The following is a 23,800-nucleotide window of genomic DNA, read 5'->3' on the forward strand; positions in this document are numbered from 1 at the left end:
AAAAAAAAATGTAACAACAAAATACACATGGTACTATTTTTACAGCAACAAAGTACATTTGGTCTCTATTTTTGAAATGTAAACAATAACACGTGCAGGGCAAATGTAAACAAAAATTAAAATTTACAACATCAAACACACACGATACTAGGTTTACAACACCAAACACACACAAAATGTTTCGCAAAAATACTAGTTTTTTAACAGTGTTGTAATTTAATAAAATCCACAAATGAAACTAGAATTTGCAGCAACAATCACTATATATATATATATATATAGTCATTTGTAAAAGGCAATTTTGTACAGCTTATTTTCAGAGCGCGTATATTTCAACATTAATGCGGAGAACTAAATATTGATATATTTTGTCGATTTTAGCGTATTTTAACACAAGCTGTCAATCATATGTATTCTCTTATGCGATATGTGTTGTTTACTTTTTATTCAAACATCAAATCTGTGTAAGTCGACTTCCCTTTCCTTGGTATTCTTGATTATGGCAACATTATAAAGAGAAATTTAGTGCATATCGTAAATTGTGTAAAAACTTTACGATATTTTTTTATGCAAATAATTGCGGAGAAAAATCTAGTTGAGAAAATGCATCCATCGTGACTGGCTTGTCGTGTTAGTGTGTTATGAGTTCTTTTGTGGCGTGAAAGCAATTTAATATTAAATACACTAACAAATTTCTGTTTAAAAACCTTTTCTGTGTCATAAACATGCCGGTAATGTGCTAATATTTTTTTTAGAAATGATCTATTACAACAAATTTATATTTTATGTCAGTTTTTTTTCATAAATGGTAACAATTGAAACTGATGCGCGTGTGGCGGGCGGTGTTGCGAATAAATGTTTTTGGCTTGAATGGATTTTAAAACAAAGGAAATCTCAAAACCTGACAACTGTGCTACAATTTTACTTGTTTCCGTGTTTTAAAATATTAATTTATCAGAAAAAAAGCCTTAAAGAAAACGTTGGAAACAATAGGGGGAGAGAGAACAGAAAAATAGAAATAAAAATTACAACTTCAGTGTGTGTGTCATCATCATTGAGTGCTGGTTATTGTTGAATTTTCAATTTGATTGAAGTTTTTTCCCCTTTGTTATATATTTTATACGTACGTGTATGCGTTTTTTTTTTTTTTTTTTTTTGCCTTTATTCCACAAAATCTAAAAGCATAAAGCAAACACGTTTTTTGTTTTTATTAAAAAAAGGAAAATATCCTATATATATATATATATACAACTAAATAAAATATTGGATTAAATAGTAATTTTCTACCAATAAAAAGAAAAGCATGTCAGAAACAAAAAGCGTAAGTAGATATTTTGTAAATTTTCTCTTTAGAAAAGAAAAAAAAAAACTGTAAAATATGCATTACTTCAAGGGCGCGGCTGTAGTTCAGTCGCTTTTTTCCCTCACTGTTGCATTAGTTCTTGTTCATTTACATATTTTTACGCATACATGCGTATGTTGCTCATACATGGGTGTGTGTTGACATTAGTGGATTTTCGATATTACTTTTTATGTGTCAATATTTTTATGCCTCACTTTATATGTTACAATCAATGCAATACTGAGGGTGATATGATTAATATATTGATGTTGTTGCTGCCCTTGCGTTTGATAATTATTATTTCCTGAGATCTTTCAACAGATTGTATATAGTTTCTTATTCTCCATTTGATGCTTACACTGCCGTTCGTGATTGGTATGTGGTATTTTCTTCTTTTTTTTTTTTCTTTAAGACAATCAAACTCTTTAAGAAGAATATCATTTAAAGTTGGTATGAGATCTTTTTTCTTTTTTTTTTTGCTTTTTCTCATCAGAGTTTATGTCTCTAGCGTCTAGGCGAAAAGTGAATGCATCAGTTTCACTTTTTTCTGTCAATCATTTGGAGATATCTGTTATATGGGCTTTCTGATACGTGTGCTTACTTCTTAAATCATTGCTAAATAACCTCGTTCTCTTATCTCTTTAAGAGCAAGCTAAATATGTAATAAACAATAAGATTATTGTTTTAAAACTTGTGCAATTGTGTATATAAAGTAGCAACCCTCTGTTGTTAAAGTTAATTGAACTCTTTTTTCTTTCTATTTCGTTTTTGTTTGTTTTATTTTTCAACCTAATTCAATCAATTAGAACATAGTGTTAGCGCTTTGAGAGACTGCAAATAAAGATTTCATTAAAGCAATTGTGTGCGATATGCAAATACAACACCTACGCATTTATGATGAGATAAACGAATTGATTACAGTGAGAGAAGCGGTGGAAATGGCATATATGGCACACATAATGAAGCATGTACGTTCGTTCGTTCTTAAGCAGGATTGAGCATGTTAAATTGTTGAGTCAATGAATATGGCATATACGTAAAATTCAAACAGGTTTCGTTCCGATGTTCTTCATCTCGCACATGTATCCATTGTATGGTGTATTCATGTACTAAGTGAAAACTAAAATGAAGTACCGTATTTTCCGGACTATAACACACACTTTTCTTAGAAAGATATATTTTCGAATCAAAATTTTTATTTATTGTTAACATAACTCGTACTAGCAATCTCGATAAGTTTGGCGTACCTCACGTATCTCAAAGTTAGAGACGATTTATTGAAAAAATATTTATTTAATGTTACCTTCGGACCATAAGGCGCACCCAAAATTGAAGTCAAATTTTCTACGTCAAAAAGTGCGTCTTATAGTCCGAAACATAAAAAATAATTCATCTGATTTCCATAATAAATCAGCCTCTAGTGGTCGTACAATCTAAGTGGAGAGGATTTTCTAGATCGGATTTACGCTGCGTATATATTGTTTAAATGCCTGTGTCGTATCAGTGATATTTATAATGGGAAAAAAGTTATTTATCCAAAAATTTTATGATCGAAGTGAGGGAAGTCTGGATACATGTTGGCAAAATATTGTCCATTAATCAATACATCACTTTTGCAGAGTAATAATGATTTAAGTAAAACTTTACACGTTTACAGTGCCACTTACTTGAAATGTTATAGGAATATATGAATATCTTTACACCTGTTGTTTACATAGTACATCAATGATATGATTATCTAAAGGTTTTCCATTTTTCGACAAAGAGAAATTCATGATGTTGATAGCAAGATGACAGGAAAAAAAAAATATATATATATATAGATTTTTAAACAAAACGGAAATAAATCAATTCACCAATCGCATCTTCCTTCGTATAGCAGACCTTTCGTCATAGTTTTATGCATAAACTCAATAACAATGTGAAAAAAAAAAAGAAAAAAACCGTAAGTGTACGGAAGAAGAAGGGGTCGTTGATTTTAAACAAACCCCCTACCGTTTTGTTTATATGCTTTTTATTTGAAGATTAACACTTGAGAGTAAATGCATGCATATGCGTGAAAAAAGCATAAAGCTTAAGTGTATGCAAAGACACTGCACCGAATGAATTCTTTTCACTACGGCTTTTAAGGGTGTTGACTGCCATCAAGACCAACAACAAATGTAAATATTTGCATAAATTAAATATGCGTCAAAGAGTATGCATACGTGCATTAACCTGTTTATTAAATAAAAAAAAAATTTAAAAAGAATCGCCTTAAGATAACTCGACGAAATGCTTCTAAAATGCAAAAAAAAAACAAAAAATCCATGCATTAATTACATGTGTACAAGACCATCTAAATTTCGAATTTCAGACATGTTTCCTTCCTGTAGGTCAAGTTGATATTTTTCGGATACTAGATATTTGTACTGCGTTGTATGTAAAGAGAGAGAGAGAGATTCGGGAAAATGCCGTACATAGGCATTGTTACTTTTAAAAGATATTCACCAAGACCCAAGACGTGGCTCATAAAAACTTTAATCATCATGTATGCATGCTTTTGGGCGCAGGCAAAAAATGTGTACTTTCCATTTTTTGATATACGTTAAACTCTACGCACGAGTTCAGGAATAGAAATCGTCTGCGTGCACTTTTCATTACGGATTGGATCAAAAATGTTATCATCAGTAGATAATACAGTTCACAATTCTTGCGTACGATTCATATGGAGAATAGCGGAGCAAGTCACTAGTACATGTGATGGGCATAAACCAATCGACTTGTAATCGCAGTAAAATTATATTTTGTTTCTGTGAGACACTATCAAAATTAGAATTAAAAAGAATATTTTTATTTTGGATTCGTGTAAAAAAGTATATTTGTTCTTACTGAATCGTGTAAAAAGAAAACATCATGTAAGAAAAGAATTGAGTGTAAAAAGAGTATCGCAAGACTTGAGGACAGTTATATAAAAAGAATGCCATAATATTGCCGCGGATTTTGATTTCCGTAAGTCTTTGAAAAACTTTTAATCGTTCAGTTATTATCTATCAATGGCAATCTGAATTTAACTAACGGTATAGAGAAGAACGCTATCAGTATTAAGTCTACGCGTAATTCGAGAGTGAAATTTCGTTAGATATCACCTTAGTTTTTTTTTGTCATTTGATAATTATAGCGATCGAATATAATGCCTCTCTTAACCTTAACATTAATCAATGGATGTCATTAAATATTTTGTGCATATATCGAACAATGGCCTTTGCTACGCATTTGCGCAATAATAATAAACTTTTCAATACCTTTTTAATAATATTTTTTTTTTTAAATAAATTTTGCATAAAAGAAATATGAAATATATTTCTTTGAAATACCGTTAAAAAAATACATAAAACGAATTAATTTGTTGTATTATAAACGCACACACTTATATGACCATAACAATAATTTTTAAATTGACAATTGAAAGTAGCGTCAATTGTTAAGCATGTCCAGCATTTCAATTATAATTTACACAAAAGTAGAAAATATATATTTTTTTTATTTTTGTATACAGATCATTGTGTGTGTACGGCCAAGATTGCCAGACAATAAAGAAAGTTTCACCTTTGTACGACGTAGACTTGTTTAAATGCTTGCTTTACATGTAAAATATTAATCGAAAAGATTATATCTCCTAAATGATGTTTATGAATGTATCTATATGTATATATATATATATATATATATATATATATATATGAGACGAACGAAAAATTAGAGAGAATTATAAATTTAAATGTAACAATCTATCACTAATTATTATCAAGATGTAATCCGCCTGAGTGATCGGGCAAAGACTTTTGACTAACAACTCAATGATCGTGGGTTTTCAAATCTCAACTGCAGTAGAGTTTTTTCAATAAAACCGAAAGCTTTCAAAAATGCTCAGTACTTTAAGAGACGACTGACGACGATTTTAGTCTTATAAATTTATTCTCTGCCTAAATTAATAAAAATAATTATTATAATAATTATATCAATATGTAACAGAGAGAGAGAGAGAGAGAGAGAGAGAGATAGATGTTAAGTAAAATACATATGCTGCCGCCGTTTTCATTTGGAGCGGCAGTGAACAAATCAAAGCCAATGATTTGAAACACTGTTTAATAATAGATAATTTTTGGTTCAATCGTTTGAGACCTTTTTGTAAAAAGAAAGAAACATTGGGGAATACATACGTCGCTTGGTCCATGGCCAAGGCCAAAAAATCTTGTAAAGGAGAATAGAAAAAATTGAGTTCTTGCTAAAAGTATGCAAGTATTCGTGAGATATTTTAATATCATAAAAGTTTCAATCATAACTGTGTTTATATAGCCATTATCTAGACTTTGATTCGGTGCTATCCTTATCGGATAATAAACCAAACTATAGTGAGATTCGAATTTTTTTTTAATATCACCGTCTTTAGTTCAAATTTGTCGTATTCACGCGAACCAAGAATTTTTGCAGTAATTTTGTCTTTCATTTTTTCACTTATAGGGAAAATGAAAAAATGCACTCGAGTCCATCTAACATCAACAAGGGCTGATGAAAACAATTAATAATTTTAAGACGATTCCTAGCATTTTCCTAAATGAAAATCAAATTACATTTAGCATTCAGCCGATTGTTTATCAGATTTCTATATAGGAATTTTTCTCCAAGCCTGCGACGTAATATATTCGCTTCATTCGCTAAGCGATAGTTTTATTTATTTATTTACTAATTTTATATATAATAATATTGATATTAGAGTAACTTTATACGAAAATGAACTGTACAAAATTTTTGACCATCTACGTTTTTTCTTGGATCCTGCTCTATGTAAGGATTAAACTTGTACTACAGTAGGTTGCGTTTTACGCCCATTTCCCCATAAATACGCACATGAAATATAATAATAATTGTGTTGTGTAACAATGTGATGTAGGGTATTTGATATTCGGTTTTGTGATATATATTTTCTGGTAATATTGATTTTCAATTAAGAGCAAAAGCGTTAAAACATTTTGTTACGTTGTGTAAGGTATATTATAATAATTTTTCTTTCTTAAACATTTCCTTGAATTTTATCTGAACACGTATCGATGACTGCTGTACGCAATAAGTAATTGCTTTTATCCAGCTGCATGGCTTGAAAAATCTTTCATTTCAAGCAATTAACATCGTTATGTAATTTTATTATTCCTATGTTGTGAAATACGACGATAGGACGACAAACATAATTAATTATTCATAATAATCATCTACATTCACATATATACCCTCCCTCCTCTCCATCGGTATTGACAAAAGTAATTAGTTTTTCCAATTAGTAAAGTCGTAAATTAAATGTTATGCTAAATAAGATAACATCAACCGAGGCTTGACTGATTGATGAATGGTGTGAAATGTGAATAAACACAAGCTTAACTAGCAAAGGCACATAACGAACGTCTCCCTTAGCACAGCTCTGTAAATGCCCACATTTCGTTCAATTTTAAAGTTTAAGCCTTACATCGAAAATAGTCATAGGTGGTCCAAATTTTGTAGGGTTCATTTTTATATTAAATTACTAGAATATTATGGGTCGATTTCCATGATCACTTGTTAAAACTTAGAACTTAGGACTTTTCCGAGTGTACAAAGGATCAATTTTCGTGAAAATTCTTATTACGGTAGGATCCAAAAAAATAGGTCGAGATGGTCCAAATTGGTTATACCTAATTTTCTTATGCTAAATTACTATTATGATACAATTTTCAGCATAAAGTATTGAAAATTATATCGTTTTGTTCAGTTTTTCGTTAATATGAAAGTCATTCAAAAATTACTCAAGCCGGTCCAAAGTTTTCATATCAATTGGGTATGCCGAAGTACAACTATTTAGTCACTTTTGTTGAAAAATTTTGAAAATTTCATTACGAGTATGAGAACCGGACGAGTGACGAGTGAAGAGTGGACCGATCCGAAACATTTTCAATAGCGTGCGCCCTTGCGTCAAAACACCTTATTGTACGAAGTTTTATCAAAATATATCAAAAGTTGCGATCTGTAGCTTGAACACAAACTTACATTAATACATGTTAGACGGACAGATGGACACACAGGCTTAGTTCAATTCATAATAATGATTATGAATCGATCGGTACAATAAAAAGTGGGTATATCTTATAGTCCTCCTATGAACTTATTGAGTTATTATTAATTTTTATATCAAAGACAAAGTCCTTTAATTTCTGAACAAATACACACACAGACAGACAGATACACATACACAGACACACACATACACATACCTGTTATTTACCTGTTACTATGAAATACAAGTTACAGTCAATCGAGTGCCACACCTTAAAAAATTAACGCCGATTAATACTTTCTACACCTTTTCCATCTGAATCTGTCGAAGCACAATTATGTGAAGACACATTTTGTTTGGCAAATTTGTGTACAACACACAACAATTCAATAAAAGTGATTTTTTGTTTTTTTTTTTTTTTTTGTTATTTTTTGCCGCATATTTAATATAGACGACCAGATGGTCTTTGCTAAAAGCAAAGCCGGAAATTACTCAGTAAGGGAGAAAAGTAGAGGCAATGGTTAGAAACGTAAGCGTTAGCTTGACCACAATAAAGTAAACACTGGAATTAGGAAAACACTTTTTATGCGATTTATTTTTATATCGGTTCCTCTAATTAATAACAACTGCTGTAATCAGCTTTCATTCTCTATAAAGCGTTACGTGCTCGCATTCGCATATCTTTGCGATGACTCATAACGAAAACTCAAAAAATCAATAAAATAATATAATATTCGGCCTTCAGTTGGCGGCAATATCTGCTTATAACCATAGTAGTAGTGTTCATTAATTATTTCATTAAATTTTTCTTTGCATTATTTTGCAATGTAAGTAAAAATATTTAATCTTAGTTGTGTTACATTTTTGCCAAAAAAAAAATAAAATATTGTCACAAGAAAAGAATTTGGTTAACTTGTAAGCGATTTCAATACTAAATCTTAAATTATTCATCACTATAAACATTTATACGCCCCTTACTATTCAAATTCAGGCCTGCAGGGTCTTTTTATTTATAGCGTCCCTTTATTTATAGCGTCCAAGAAGATATATAGAACATATAGAATATAATGTTTAGACCGCACCGCACTTGTGGTACAAGATAAATTAAGTTCATGCGGACGTGTGTAACACCTAGAAGGGTCTAATCTATCTTCTATTATACCCATCAATTTAGAGTCGTTTTCTGAATTGAACCAAGCCTGTCTGTCCGTCTAATGTCCGTTCATGTAAATTTGTGTTCAAGCTATAGATCGCAATTTTTAAGATATTTTGATAAAAAAAACTGAGTACAGTGAAGTGAATTTTACTCGAGGACAAACGCTATTAAAAATCGTTTAGAACGGTCCAATTTTTTAACGATTTTCACGAAAATTGTAGAGTAGAAAACTCGAAACTTGAACAAGTGGTGATGGAAATCGACCCATAATATGATAGTAATTTCATACAAAATTTCAACCATCTACACATATTTTTAGATTCTGCCCGTAAGTAAGGATTAAATTTGTACTTGCGTTTTGGGCCCGCTTCCCCATAAATGCACCCATAAATAATTTCCCTTTATATAGAAAGAAGATATAATTTTTGTGTTCTATAATAAAAATAAGAATTGTATTAGGCAATGTGGTGTAGAGTCTCGACCTTAAGGCTATATATTGCTTGTTATACTTGCTTCTTTTTTTTTTTTTTTACTTACTATCATGAACAAATTTTCATCACAAAAAAAATTAACAATGTCACCTTTTTGGCAATAGGAGCAGCAAGAAATCTGCTGCCGAAGTCCGTTAAACACTTTTAGAAGCTTATGGTGATGCTGCTCCATCATACATAACTCAAGTGTCGGTTTCGGTTGCAACAGATTAAAACTAAAAGAAGTGACAGAGAACGGCCTGGACGACCAAAAAAGCACAAAGACAATGAATTGCAAGACTTATTGGACGGAAAAATCCAGGTCAAGCGTTCAAAGTATTTTCGAACAGGTTGTTAACCTTTGTTGAATCAACTGTTTCTAGGTGTTTACATGCGATGCGGGAATGGTTAGCACAGTGTGCTCATCAAAAATAGCGCCTTATGATTACGTCAAGTTCAAATCGATACAGTATGGGGTTGATTGGCATGCGGTTTCAAAACGCTCAAAAAGTGCGAAGTGGGTCGATGCCAAGCCAATATCGTTCTTTCGACACCATGTATCGCCATATTGCCAGAAAAAGGGGAATAAATTGTAAAAGATGAAAGATGAAAAATGTTTTAATTACTATATATATTGTATGAATTTTTCTCAGGAAATGCCTTCGTTTTCAAGTGAAACAAATAAGAAAATTAAATTCGATCGGGATCGAATCTTGTATACCCATCGCCGTCTATCACAAAGAAACACAAAAGAAGTAAAAGACCAAGTCCTTCTATTTTCAGAATTAAAGTTTTTTTCGTATACGCATGTGGGCGTTGTAGGCGTGTTTTTTGAAATGTTCAAATCAATTCCAAATTCTTTTGCAAATTTGTAGACAATGTCTTCAGTTACATTAACGGAAGAATGTTTATCGTGAAGACTAGAAAGTTGCGTAGAAAGACATATGGACAGACTAGCAGATGGGCATGCTTAAGCACATTCAGTTGTTGTAACTGGCCAAGAATTTGTATATTTTATGGGGTTTTTCAAGTTTGTTTCTTCGCGTTATAAAGGTATTGAGAAAACGATAAAATTTTGATATATTATAATATTGTGTAGGCGTGGTAAATTTTTTCGATTTTTGTGCACAGATGCTACAGCATGAGTAATGAGCAATTTTTTATATTACTTTTGAAAAACGGAGATATTTTCAATTTACGTGGTGCTGTGGGCATGTCCATCGACCGATTTGGCCCATTTTCCAATGTTTCTGCCGAATTTGACGTCGACACGTTCATTTTTGCGGCCAGGAGAGTGCTTGCAATAGATCTTACACAGACGGACAGATGGACATGTTCAAATCTATTCAGAATTTGAGGGTATTTAAGAATATATATATTATATTAGTCGGGTCTCTGATGTTTCCTTGTGGACGTTGCAAACGTTTTGACAAAGTCAACGCGGTATGGGCGGTATTCCTTCGGTGATGGGTATAAAAATGATCGATATACATGCAAGCACCTAATGCATAATTTTTAAAATTTCAAAATTTCTTGAAAGAATTTTGATCAATGTATAGTTTTTTTTTTCCTTCTTCTTCTTCTTCTTCTTCTTAATTAATAAAAGAAATGATTGCGAATTTAAAAACGTGACAACAACTACCTGACGGTTCTTATGACATAACGTGCCTATCGAGGACATATACAAGTTTCACCATAATTTTTGCAAAAGCTGAGGAGAAAAAGTGCTTTTGGTGTCCGTCGATCAATTGTGATTACACTTTGATGACGTCATCGAAATTTATCTTCTCTAACGAACGATAAGCAGAAACGACGAACCTCAAGTGTAGTGTTTCCAAGCAGCAGAGCAAATTTTACGAGAGGAGAAAGCAATTTTCGAAATAAAAATTTAATTTTATTTGACTTGAAAATCCCACCGTCTGTCAATATAATGTATGTCTGTCAAAATATTACAAAAAAAAAAAAAAAAAAAAAACCCTTTTTTGTTTTTCCCTTTTTCATTTTTCTTATTTATTTATTTCTTTATTTTTTTTTTATTCATTTTCTTTTATTTTTTATTACTAAATTTTAAGAGAATGTTCAATGACTGGTCAAATATATATATATTTTTTTTTACATATATTATTAATTTAATCGTATCGGGTTATGCAAATGAAGGATTTTTGAATGGATCTTTGAACAAACATACTGCAACAGCAGGAAAAGCATTGGATAAGGGTCATATTGATTCCGCCTATATATCATATAAAGTTTGGTTGGAATGGGAAAAAAGTGAAAATCATCCTGCACAAATCGGTGTATTATTATACGGTGATATAGTTCTAACAAGTTTCGCAAAGCCTGGTAAGGTAGTATATGGCTTAAGTCAATACACTCAGAATCCGCCAAGAGGTAATACCGTAAAATATCAGCTTCTCGAAACTTATAAGGGGAATGATGATTTGCCGCAGAGTTTAACGATAGTTAGATTGCAAAGAAAATTACCCGGTAACGCAAATGTGAATTTTATGCAAATTTTAAATGTGCAGCCACCTCCTGAGGGCAAGGTATGCGGAATGGTTACCGTCGGTCGAAAATTTCATGAATTTTCAGAAGTCCTTGCGATTATAAAATCGTCAACGTTTTGTGAAAAATCGAATAAGCTTCGCGAAAAGGATATATGTGTTGGTTTACGTGACGAAAGTAAACTTAATCAGACGCAATGCAATCAATTTTATGACGGTTCATGGCTTATCTGCGATGATGTGCTCACTTGCATTTCTGCCGCCATAAAGCCTTGCAATGAGGCCGAAGGCAGAATTTGTATGAGTGTATTTCATTATAATGATTGGATAAAAGAAGCGATAAAAAGAATACGAGAATTGGACGACGATGAAGATCCACTCTATGAAGATGAGGGAAAAGGTTATCATTTGAAACCGTTGGGCATATTGTATGTTTTCATTGCAAATATCTATTTGAAGATCATTTAAATTTCGGCTACAAGTATCACTGCTATTTCTGCCAAATAAGTTTTTCAAATATTAAATGCGAAATATGTAATAAATTCGTACAAAAATTGAAGATAAAACAAATGTTTCCTAATTTCTAGTTGTTTGGTTTGGGTCTATAAAAATGATCCAGATGTTCGTATTGATTGTTCGGCAAAAAAGACTTGCAAAAGATATGCAAGGAATAACACTGTGGACTTACACCCATATTTGTATTAAAAATAATTGCAGAAATTTTTTACAATATTCTCGAAATTGCTTCATGCGTTCTGAGAATGCTTCATGCAATCATGCATTTGATGATCCCGATAGTTCCGATTGTCATCTGATGATTGCACATATCTCAGATATAATTTCAATATTGATTGATAAGATAAGGTAGATGCTCACGTTGTTCATAGACTTGGGAAAGATTACTTTTTCCTTGTTGTTCGTTAAGACCGATCGAAGCTTGTATTTTTCTTTCCATTGAGATAGAGGAAAGAGGGAGGGATAGATAAAACAAATAATAGATTTTTCGCTATCCCAGGTTGTGACTGTCACGCATATAAGAGATCGAAATAATTTTCGCTCTTTATTATACGAGCCATAGTTAAATTATCTAAACTATTTAATGCTTTTTTCTTCTTCTATCATAATATTGAAAGAATTATCTAATAATATAGATAATAACACTGCAATGTCATTAAATGCAGTTAATACTATAAAATAATTAGTGTTCTATTATTGATTCTCCTCCTCTAGATAGTAATTGTGTGCGAAGGAGAATTATGTGACTTGAATGATTTTTTTTTTTTTTTGTACCGCCACCACCATCACTTGTGTTACAAGGTAAATAAAGTTTATACGGACGTTTGTATGAGTCAGAAGGGCCTAATATAGATCCATCTACTATTATACGAATCGTTCTAAGCTTATCTGTTCGTCCGTCTGTCCATATAAATGTATGAAAACTGCTCCAAAGAGAAATTGACGTAGAGAATTTGACCCATTCTAGTTCTATATTTTACACTCTTACATATATGGTGCATAATATTATGCAAAGCAAGCTTTTATATGCAGCGAAAATCGAATTTTTAATTTTTTATAATGAAAACTGAAAAATAATAAAAGTTTTGGGAGGTAAATTGAGCTTGGTAAACTTAGATTATTCCATGTGATATTTTCGCGTCCTCCAATATGCGTATCTTCATGAGAAGTATGCCTTTGCGTGAAAATAATGTGTAATTTTGAATGAACAACGGTACTAGGCTACGTGATGTAATGCATCTAATAGTCGACCTTGCCCAACTATAATGTACTTATTTGTTTTCTTCTCCCATTGGTACCCACATACCTGATTCTCGTAAGTGCATGTTGGCTGCATTTCTTATTTTTCCTAAGAATTTTAAGTTTCCTATACGGCAGTCAAAATGTAACGAGACTACATTTTCGCCAAGGCAAATGGTGAGCAAGCAAGCAAATGTCCATATCTCGTTGGCGTAAAGCTATTTGCTAGAATAATACTTGGTTTCGTCACAGAGGTATTCCAAATTTTGCTCTTGTATTATTACTCTTATGTAGAGCAAAATTTTTAAGGCAAATTGAAAATTTTTGCCGAAAATAATATAACACGTGCGTGCCTGCCTATACCTCAGTAAAAAGCGTATCGATCGTACGAATTCGTAAGCGTAGCAATTATGTTTTTATTCGCAACTCTCTGATTAATCATAGTCGTCACGTAAACTTTCGCTTTTTAAATCTTACGCTCGACATATTAAAATGATTTTTTGTAATTTAAACCATCCGCGGTACGAGATTACATTAAGTTTGTGCGGACATATGCATTGCCTAGAAGAACTTGAAATAGATCCACCTTTTATTATAAGGGGCTTAATTAGCCCCTTAATATATGGTAAATAAGTAAATATGTACGAGAGTATGGTAAGAAGGCGTTAAAAGTATTTCGTTCCTCGAAGAAGAATGTCATTAAACGTGGCCGTAGACGCGTCCAACACATTTATATAGCAGTGATAATAATATTACATTTGCCATTGGGTAAATTCATTTTAAAGTGCAGATTGTTGTATCCAATGGATTATTTCGATATCGAGGTACTGATGATCAAAATATCTTTGCTATTTCAAAAAGTTGCCTTAAACTTAAACACGATATGCATCACATAGCCAGACCCTATGCACTTGTATAATATAGAAGGTATAGAAGGGTAAAACGTTATAATTACATGTACATACATATAAACAATTTGAACACGCGCTCTGCCTATAGTTTATTAAATGATATTTAATTAGCCGTTTTGTAAACGGGCGAACGTGTTCTCATTTCGTTTCTTAGCGATAGTTAATTGATGCAAGCACTTGTGTTTAAAGAAAACAAAAAAAAAAAAAAAACATTTTTCAGCAGAGTTGCCATACATAATATATATATATATATATATATATATATATATGCAAACAACCGTTAGCTCTATGAATAACTCTATGAACAAACTGCAATAAAATTGATAATGTGTTACGAATAATTAATTATTTTAAGAAATTTATGCCTTATGTATGAAAATAACCACCAATGCGATAACTTATGTTCTTTTGAATATTATATATATATATTTATATGCATATGTATATTAGCGAAATGCGATAACAATAAAAATATGTACAACTGTATACGAAAGCATGCAAAAGCATTGATATTTGCCATATTTTGAAGTCTCGAATCATATCAAATGATGCGACATTTTGCAAAGTTTTTATAATCAGTGTATAATGATAAGGGAGTGGAAGGAAATTGCGACGATGTTTAGAATAAAAAGCACAGATCAGTTTTTCTTTTTTCCTTTTTTTTTCTCTTCTTTAAATTTTTCACCTCTACTGAAGTGGTATTGAAAAATGTTAAAGAGATATCTAAAGATACCTAATAAAAAAAAAAAAAATTGCTTTCATTGGTGCAAATTTATTTCAATTTATATCACAGATGAGTTACATTAAGGGTGACACTACTGTAGAAGTTTCAGAAAATCAATTTTTTTTTTTTTGTTTTTTTTTTCTTTTTTTTAATTAGCTTAATAGATATTTTGAACTCCTTAGTATTGCGTCATGTAAAAAGAGTTTGCGATTTTTTCTACGGGATCGTGTTAATACCGATATATATCGGGCAATATTCACTTGATTCTCTCGAGCGAACATGTGCTTAAAAGGTGACATATTATTTTAGCTTATATTTTTTGTGAAGATAGTTTCCTAATTCTTTGAGTGAAATATCTGAAGAAATACATTATGTGATGCTTTTTTCAGTATAAAAAAAGTTACGGTAAGAATGCTGAAGTGAAGCAAGGACCGAAGAGTGGTTTGCTTTATTTCGTTTCGGAAATTTTCATGTGGAAGCCGCACCTCGCTCTAGCCGAAAAGTCCATGATATTTTGCAACTGACTGTGAAGCAAGACCGATACGCCAGCTGTCAAAAATAGCGTTGGCGCTAATCATCAACTACATGACAGTTTGCAATCATTTGAGGAGACCAAGCTCTAAAAAGAAGCTCGAAACTGCGTAAGAAGCCGCAAAGTCATTTTACATGACTTAAAAAGGCAGCTTCAGAGACCCCATAAAGTATATATGTTCTTGATCGATGCGAAATTCTGAGTTGATTTAGCCATGTCTGTCCGTCTGTGTGGTGTGCATTGTTGGCGGCACTCTTCTCGTCGCAAAAATGAGGATACCGACTTCAAATGTGATGGAAACATTGAAAATACCTGCCGACAGATTGGTATTGAAAATGGGCCAATTTGGTCAAAAGCAAAAGCACGCTGTGAAGCGTAAACTAAACGCAACTCATTTTTGGAAGAAATACTTTTGGACCTTTACTCGTTGCTCGCAAATTATTTAAACTTAGATGGGTGAAACTATCTATATTTACTTTACGAGACACTTTACTCCCAAAGTTCAAAAATGGAACTAATCGGCCATGCCCAAACAAAGTTACGAATAATTAAATTTTATTTTATTTATTTATTTTTTTTTGCCCTTTTTTGAGATTTTGTGCTTATTCATTCTTCTCATCATAAGGTGGCAGGCAAATAAGATCGAATGTTGAAAAGTATTTTGGAGACTCGTCAAATGAGGGATAATAATATTATCTGGCTATAAATGGGTTAATTTTAAAATGAATATAGTAAACATCGCAAATAATTTTTTAGTAATAATACGAGCGTGTTATGGGTATCCAATAAAATACCTTGAACTTGAAGAGTCGAATGTGAAAAGGTTAGTGATGGGTATACGAGATCCGGACCGCGTCATATATAATTTGCGAATTTGCTTATTTCTTGAATATAATTTTCTTTTACCTCGATCGATACACCTCGATACGGCAATAACATTGGAAATTTCTTATGCCTTTCAGATGATACGATTTGTCGATATTTCGCACTTCATTTCTCACTTTGCATAGCACGCTTCGAAATAGTTATTAAGTAAGTTTCCGGGGGATGTGGTAAATCTGATTAACACAATGCATAGGCCGTATGTATACAACTTTCTCCGCGCAAAAATTTAAATTTCTTTCTTATCAAATTGAGTAAATTTCGTAAAAGCAAACGTAGAGCACAAGTGAGAATTAATTAATCATTTATTTGCATTCTTCTTACATTAGTAATAGAAATTTTTATTATATATTTTGTTAAAAAGTATTTTAAATAAATTTTTATTACGATTACACATTCGAGTATAAATTATTTATTATTCGATGGCTAACAAAACTTTCTCATTTAATGCTATAAATAATTGCTTTAATTAGAGAAATTTGTGAAATTATGAATATATACAATTAGCCGGGAGTCAATTAAGTGCTTTGATCTTAACATTTATAAGCAATAAAAATATTCAAAAACTGCAGTTAACCGATTTGCAAGCGCATGTAGCCTTCGTTTAATGAATAATGTCGGGACTAACCGATCCAATAATATATATGTCTTTTCAAAATAATCCCTTATTTTTCTTCCTCTATTTACTCTAATCTACGTCATCTGATTCCGAGAGAGATATGCACTGATAAGAATTCATATCTGATACATAATTGACGTAACTATAAAAAACTCAGATAAATTGGCTGTTAAAAGGCCTTTCGTAATAGTGTAAGGCATAAACGAATTTTTTTCGATTTATGTCTACTCACTACCACACTACCTTGCATATGATGTTCCATTGAAATAAGAAAAGATTTCATATGTGATTGAACTCGAAATTCATTACGGTGGTGATCACTCTGCCATGCCTTTTTAATGAATTGTACGCACACTCGCGCCTTATCCATTTTACGCAAAGTTTTTTTTATATCTCCTTCCAAGCGATCTACCATCCGGGTCCAATCTATCAAATATCATTAAATTTTTCAACCTTTTCTGGCGGGATCGTTTGTGCCAAATTTTTAAAACGGAACAGTTATCCCATAGTACTTACCTCAGACTATTTTTTAGTTTCTTCACTTTTTATACTCTACATCATTTGTGGTACAGGGTATATTAACTTAGTGCGGTCGTATGTAACACGCAGGAGGTCTTAAGATGGACCCACCACCCACCCATTTTTTATTATATTATCGTTTTTGGTTTTTACACCAATCAAGTCAGAATTATTTTCTAAATCGATTTAACTCCATTTGCCTGTCTTGAGTTCTTGTTTTCAACTTAAATGTCGCAATATTTGGAGGTATTGTGATGAAATTTGGTGCGCTGGCCTGTTTTGATTACAGGATGAGAACGATATTAAAAATGATTTAATAAATTGGACTACTTTTTCGACTACTTTTCAGATAACGTCTTATATTGAGTAGTCGTTATATGTATAATTTTGAAATGGGGTAGGGTATTTAACGGTCGACCATAACTCACTGTAGTGTTTTTGATTGATTCATCGTATGAATATAACAATCGCCTTAGTAGCCGGATTCACGGATTCAAATCTAAACTGCGACGGAGTTTTCTCTGGTCGTAGCTATAGTGAGTGCTTGGTCGGTAAAGGCATAGATAGCACTTACCCATCGGGCACACATCCAATAAGCAACATCCATCATCTTCCTATTTCTTTCTCTTTTCTCGTTCTCTGTCTTTCTGACAGTCAACGTGTTACACGAATAGGGGACAATCTACCTAAAAACAAAAAAAAAAAAGGAAAGTTTTTCCGCTTACCCGGAATATTAACGAATATATACGTATTAGTTGAAATTTTGACGATATTTCGAAAAAGTATTCTTCATGGTGATCTGTTATATATATAAAGATGTAAAAATTTTGTTCTGTGTTTTGTTTTATCAAAAAAAATAAATAAATAAATCGAAAGCGTTTAAATGAAGGCTTGCGGAAGAAAGTTAAGTGAAAAAATATGGAAGAAATTGATTCTGTTGATGATCAACAAAGATCCGATGGACTGATAATGGATTTTGTTGAGAGATAATCATTGATTCTTATGTCTTGAAACAAATGTCTAAGGCACGTTATAAGAGTCAATTGAACTCGACTGCCAATTTCTTTCAGTTGAGTTTCTGGTATAAGTGGAATAAATAAACAAATGTTTAAGGGATTTGTCTTACCTAAGCTTAAAGAAATTGACATCAGTAAGATATTTACTTTCAACGGTATGGAGCTAAAGGAGATGTCACGGCTGAAAACATTGATTTATTGAAATCAAAGTCATTAGGTCGAGTAATTTCACTAAACTCTGGCATTCTTAGGTCATTCCCCATATGATTATAATTTAAGACTATTGCAGTATTTTCTTTGGGTGTATTGACAAAATCTATTCAGATTATCGAACGAATACTACCACTAATGAAATTAATAGATAGATTAATATGCTGATGTGAGGAGGAAGTATCGAAAATTTTAATTCTCCTGTAAGAGTTTGTAAACGCAGATGTGGGTGGTAGACATTTCAATGATATCATATTTATCATATTTAAAATATGTATAGATTTTCAGAAATATTTTAATTATTTTTACATTTAGTTTTGGAAAAATCAAAAAAATCTGTATACATAAACGTGTCTTTTGAATAAAACCCCCATCATATATTGTATAGATATCTTAGATATGATCCGACAATGAAAATTTTGCTTGTTTTCTTTCCTCGGCTAATCAATCGCTACTGATTCTGATACTGAATTGGAGTTCGTTGTGCTTTTGCCGATTGAATGGATCTAACTAAACTCGTTATCGATTAGTTTGATATTTCAAAGCCTAATACAGTAAACGAGTCTGATTTATGCAAAAATATCTTATTCGTGCCTGTTAAGGAATTATGCATAGACTCATTAGTAAGCGTCTAACTTGTTAATAGATGGCTATGGAAATGAACATTAATTTATTCATTAAAAGAAATATTTATATTCATTCTATTATTTTAACTTAATCAATGATGATGACATAAATAATAGATTTTTGTTTTTTTATATATGAATAACTATAGCATTTCAATGTACAGCTAAACGCATTTATGCAAAAGTGGAATTCATAGCAAATAGGCTAACAATTGTGATAAAAGCCGAAATCAAGGTCATTTTATAAAAGAAAATAATCGAAATTTATTGTACTGTAAGAATTGCAATGTTTAACGATTAAGCTTTAATTTGATTAGAAATTGTTTTGTTTTGTTTTTCGATTTTGATTTTGATTTCCATCCATCGTGTCTAACTTATACAGTTCGCTGAGTAAACAGTACACGAATGTGTGTACCAAGCTTACAAGCTCTTTGCTTCGAATAACATTACCCAAGCTAATAATATTAATCTTAATTATAGAAAGAGAGTGTGTGTGAGAGAGAGAGAGAGAGAGAGAGAGAGAGAGAGCTATTTTAAAAAAAAAAAAAAAAAAAAAAAAAAAAAAAAAAAACTTTTATAAATTTTCCGACTATATATTAAGAAAAAGAGTAGATTTCACCGTAATTTCTTTACAGCTAACTGATCATCTTGCCAAATATCCATTTAATATTAAAAATTATTATTATTATTGTTATAAATTTAGCCAGAGAATAAATTCTAAGACTAAAGTCTTAAAAGCACTAGCATCTAGGGCTTTCGGCTTTTATTAAAAACTCTACCGCACTTGAGGTTTGAACCCACGACTATTGAGTTGCTAGTCGAGACTCTTGCCTACTCGGCCACTCAGGCGGATAATATAGAAAATTGATTATAACTTTTCCATGTAATTGATTTCAATATAAAAATTGTGATCCCGTTATTCATAATGCAATAAAAATTAATCTCATCTCATAAAAAATTGTAAAAAGCAAAAAAAAATATTGAAATCATTCATGATCTCAGTTAAGCGTTACCAACAGACAGGCATCGACAACTTTTTTGCTTTGCCTTGACTGCGTTAGAGCGAAAAGTGTCGGTTAATTTCGGGTAATTAACTGGCGTCGCCTTGCACAAAATATTCTTTACCAAAACTTCAAACTCAAAAGTATAGTTTCCTTTTATTCTACGTTTATGATATCATATACGCAGCGCTCATACCCACGGATCATTACGTGCATGCCGTCTACTTACGAAGTACGGTCATGGAAAAAAAAAATTATTTTTAATCACAAAGTTGTTTTTTATCTAACATAAGTATAACTGATGTGAGCCACGCCGCCAGATGAAGCACTCGCGTGTAAGCCACCCGTGGTACACGCCGCCAGATAATGCATTCGCTTGTGAGCCACCGGTGGTACACGCCGCCAGGTAAAGCATTCGCTTGTGAGCCACCGGTGGTACACGCCGTCTTTAACGTGTTAAACGTTATAACCTATTGGCCATACCTCTGCTTAGCCTCTGCTTAACACAATGCTTTCAAAGTTCATTTAATATCAGTACGTACCGTGTACTCTCCATATATCATTGCATAAATTTAATGCATTCTAATGCATAACTAACGGTAATGGATATCATGAGGGATTTTAATAACGAAATCATCGAAAATATTTATTATATACGTAAAATGACTTTCGTGACTTTAGATTTTTATCGGTCTTATCGGTTAATTATGATTAAGTTCATCCGACTGCATTGTGAGTAGCGTAGAGTAGCGTAGGTTTTATTTACAATTTTTAGGCGATTTATTTACAAATTCTCTACAGGAATTCCTTCTTCTTTTGGTCTTTTTTCCGTTCGAATATTAGTATTCGATTCTCTTGCTTCCACAGCAAGTTATTACTATCCTAACTTCATTCGGGCATTTTTGTTCCCTCACCTAATTAAAGGCGAAATTTTCGTAACTTGGCAACGTACCTGGATTGTTGTATTTAAAGCCAACATGGAATTTTTCTCCATTACTCACTTGAATGAATGAATGAATAATAATGTGTATTACCTGCCTATATGTAGTATACATGGGTAGGGTGCATATACTCGTACATATCGTAAAGTGAATTTTTCGATTTATTTTATTACGCTTGACTAAGGTTAAATATATATTAATAGTGATGATGATGATGATGATGATGATGATGATGATGATCTGTTTTCATATATTTATTTTATATTATGATATTTAGCATCTGAGATGAAATTCCATAACATTTCCCCCATATTCGTCATTGGCTTGACCACATTTAAAAAAAGAGATATATATATATATATCTTTTATATATATATATATATATATGAATATGTTGTATTGCATATGATATTGTACGCGATTATTTGAACGAAAATTTTTATAAATAAAATTTTTAAAAATGATTTAACCATTTTTCTCGCTTTATTCGCTTTTATTATTTTGCAGTTTACCAGTATTGAGACGCCCGGTTATGTTGGCTTCGCTAATCTGCCTAATCAAGTGCATCGTAAATCGGTGAAAAAAGGTTTCGAATTTACTTTAATGGTTGTAGGAGAATCAGGTTTAGGTAAATCGACGCTGGTCAATAGTCTATTTTTAACAGACTTATATCCGGAACGTATTATACCGGATGCTATTGAAAAACAAAAGCAAACCGTAAAATTGGAGGCTTCCACGGTAGAAATTGAAGAGCGTGGTGTTAAATTGAGACTGACCGTAGTAGATACACCGGGTTTTGGCGATGCCATCGATAATTCGGATAGTTTTAGTGCCATACTCGAATACATTGATGAACAATATGAACGTTTCTTACGCGATGAGAGCGGTTTAAATCGACGCAATATTGTCGATAATCGTATACACTGTTGTTTCTATTTCATATCACCTTTTGGTCATGGGTAAGTGCAATATTAAAAATTTGTTTAACATTCATACCATCTTTTTGTGTATTCTAAAGCCTTAAACCCTTGGATGTGGAGTTTATGAAAAAATTACATTCCAAAGTGAACATTGTGCCGGTTATTGCCAAAGCCGATTGCCTAACAAAAAAAGAGATTCTGCGTTTGAAGTGTCGTATCATGCAAGAAATTGAGGATCACGGCATTAAAATATATCCGTTGCCCGATTGTGATTCGGATGAAGATGAAGATTATAAAGAACAAGTTAAACAATTAAAGGCGGCTGTACCCTTCGCTGTATGCGGTGCTAATACTCTGTTAGAGGTAAAGGGGAAAAAAGTTAGGGGCCGTTTATATCCTTGGGGTGTAGTTGAAGTAGAAAATCCTGAACATTGTGATTTCATTAAGTTACGTACAATGCTAATGTAAGTCCGCCAAATTTGCGAGAATGCGGAATATTAAAAATCAACTTCATATGAGTTAATTGAACTTTTTTTTTTTCAATTTCTAGCACCCATATGCAGGACTTGCAGGAAGTTACGCAGGAGGTACACTATGAAAATTATCGTTCTGATCGTTTAGCAAAGGGTATTAAAAGTAAGGAGAATGGGCTTAAACCGGAACGTGATTCGATAGTACCCGCTCAGATTGTTGCCAATAGCGTTTTAACGGAAAAAGATCGCATATTGCAAGAAAAAGAGGCTGAACTGATGCGCATGCAAGAGATGTTGGCTCAAATGCAGGCCCAAATGCAGGCACAACAATAGAGTAAACTTTCACCCATCATCTTTCAGTTCAGCTTAAAAAAAAAAAAAAAAAAAAAAAAAATTGGTGCCGAATTTTTCATTTTAACAAAAATATTGTATTTTTCGCGTTTATTTTAATATTCTCCTTATTTTAGGCTTATTTTACACTTCTTTTATTTTATACTGCACAATCGGAAAGGATTATGTAGAGCGAAAAAAATTGTTTAAGAACATTTTTTTTTGAAAAATCTACATCATCCTATATCTGCAATATTTTTTTTATTTTTTTTATTTTTTTTTTGTCCGAAAATCCAATTCTGCATATTTTGCAACATTTGATATGAAATAAATCGAAAGTCATTTGATTTTTTGAAATTTTTGTAAAAACATACATATGTACACTACTACAATTATGATATGAACGAATATCCGGCAATTATTGAATGAAAACACGTCCCGCTTTCCTATAGTCATTCAATACGAAAACGAAACGTAAAGAATGACACAATAATTAAAGCCCTCCTTAAAAATTAATTATACAATTTTAATTTGTAATCTTATACAAAAAAAAGGCTTTGATTAGACTTTCATATAAATAAGTAATAGATGCACTCAAAAAGTATGTAATACGTATATTTGTGTTTATATTTTCGGCTCTTGATTTCATTTCCCTTGTCTTTATATAGTAATTCTCTCAATCTTAAGTAATTTCAATAATTAATAATAGTTACTATATATAAAAAAAAAAAAAGAAAAAGAAACAAAAAAAAAAAAAAAAAATAATTTAAAAAAATATAAAGGCTTTTTATACTTAAAATGTTAA

General features: G+C 31.9%; 1 protein-coding gene across 2 annotated transcripts; it reads left to right on the forward strand.

The window, feature by feature from the left end:
* Nucleotides 1-607: 607 nt before the first annotated feature.
* Nucleotides 608-23,714, forward strand: LOC119639248 (septin-1). 2 transcript variants are annotated; one of them, XM_038036545.1, is made up of 4 exons: nt 608-731; nt 21,780-22,231; nt 22,291-22,656; nt 22,743-23,714. In XM_038036545.1, the coding sequence occupies exons 1-4, from the start codon at nt 726-728 to the stop codon at nt 22,996-22,998; spliced, it is 1,080 nt and encodes a 359-aa protein (XP_037892473.1). In that variant the 5' UTR covers nt 608-725; the 3' UTR covers nt 22,999-23,714. The 2 variants fall into 2 exon arrangements, with proteins under 2 accessions (XP_037892473.1, XP_037892464.1); XM_038036536.1 differs by lacking the exon at nt 608-731 and adding an exon at nt 786-1,321.
* The last annotated feature ends 86 nt before the right edge of the window (nt 23,715-23,800 follow it).

This window comes from Glossina fuscipes, unplaced genomic scaffold, assembly GCF_014805625.2.
Source record: "Glossina fuscipes isolate IAEA_lab_2018 unplaced genomic scaffold, Yale_Gfus_2 0, whole genome shotgun sequence".
In the NCBI taxonomy this organism is placed as follows: Eukaryota; Metazoa; Arthropoda; class Insecta; order Diptera; family Glossinidae; genus Glossina; species Glossina fuscipes.

Bases quoted from the DNA above. Each gene is read 5' to 3' on its own strand.
- LOC119639248 (XM_038036536.1), top strand. The intron at 22,232-22,290 runs GTAAGTGCAATA...TGTATTCTAAAG, and splicing joins ATATCACCTTTTGGTCATGG to CCTTAAACCCTTGGATGTGG. The intron at 22,657-22,742 runs GTAAGTCCGCCA...TTCAATTTCTAG, and splicing joins AAGTTACGTACAATGCTAAT to CACCCATATGCAGGACTTGC.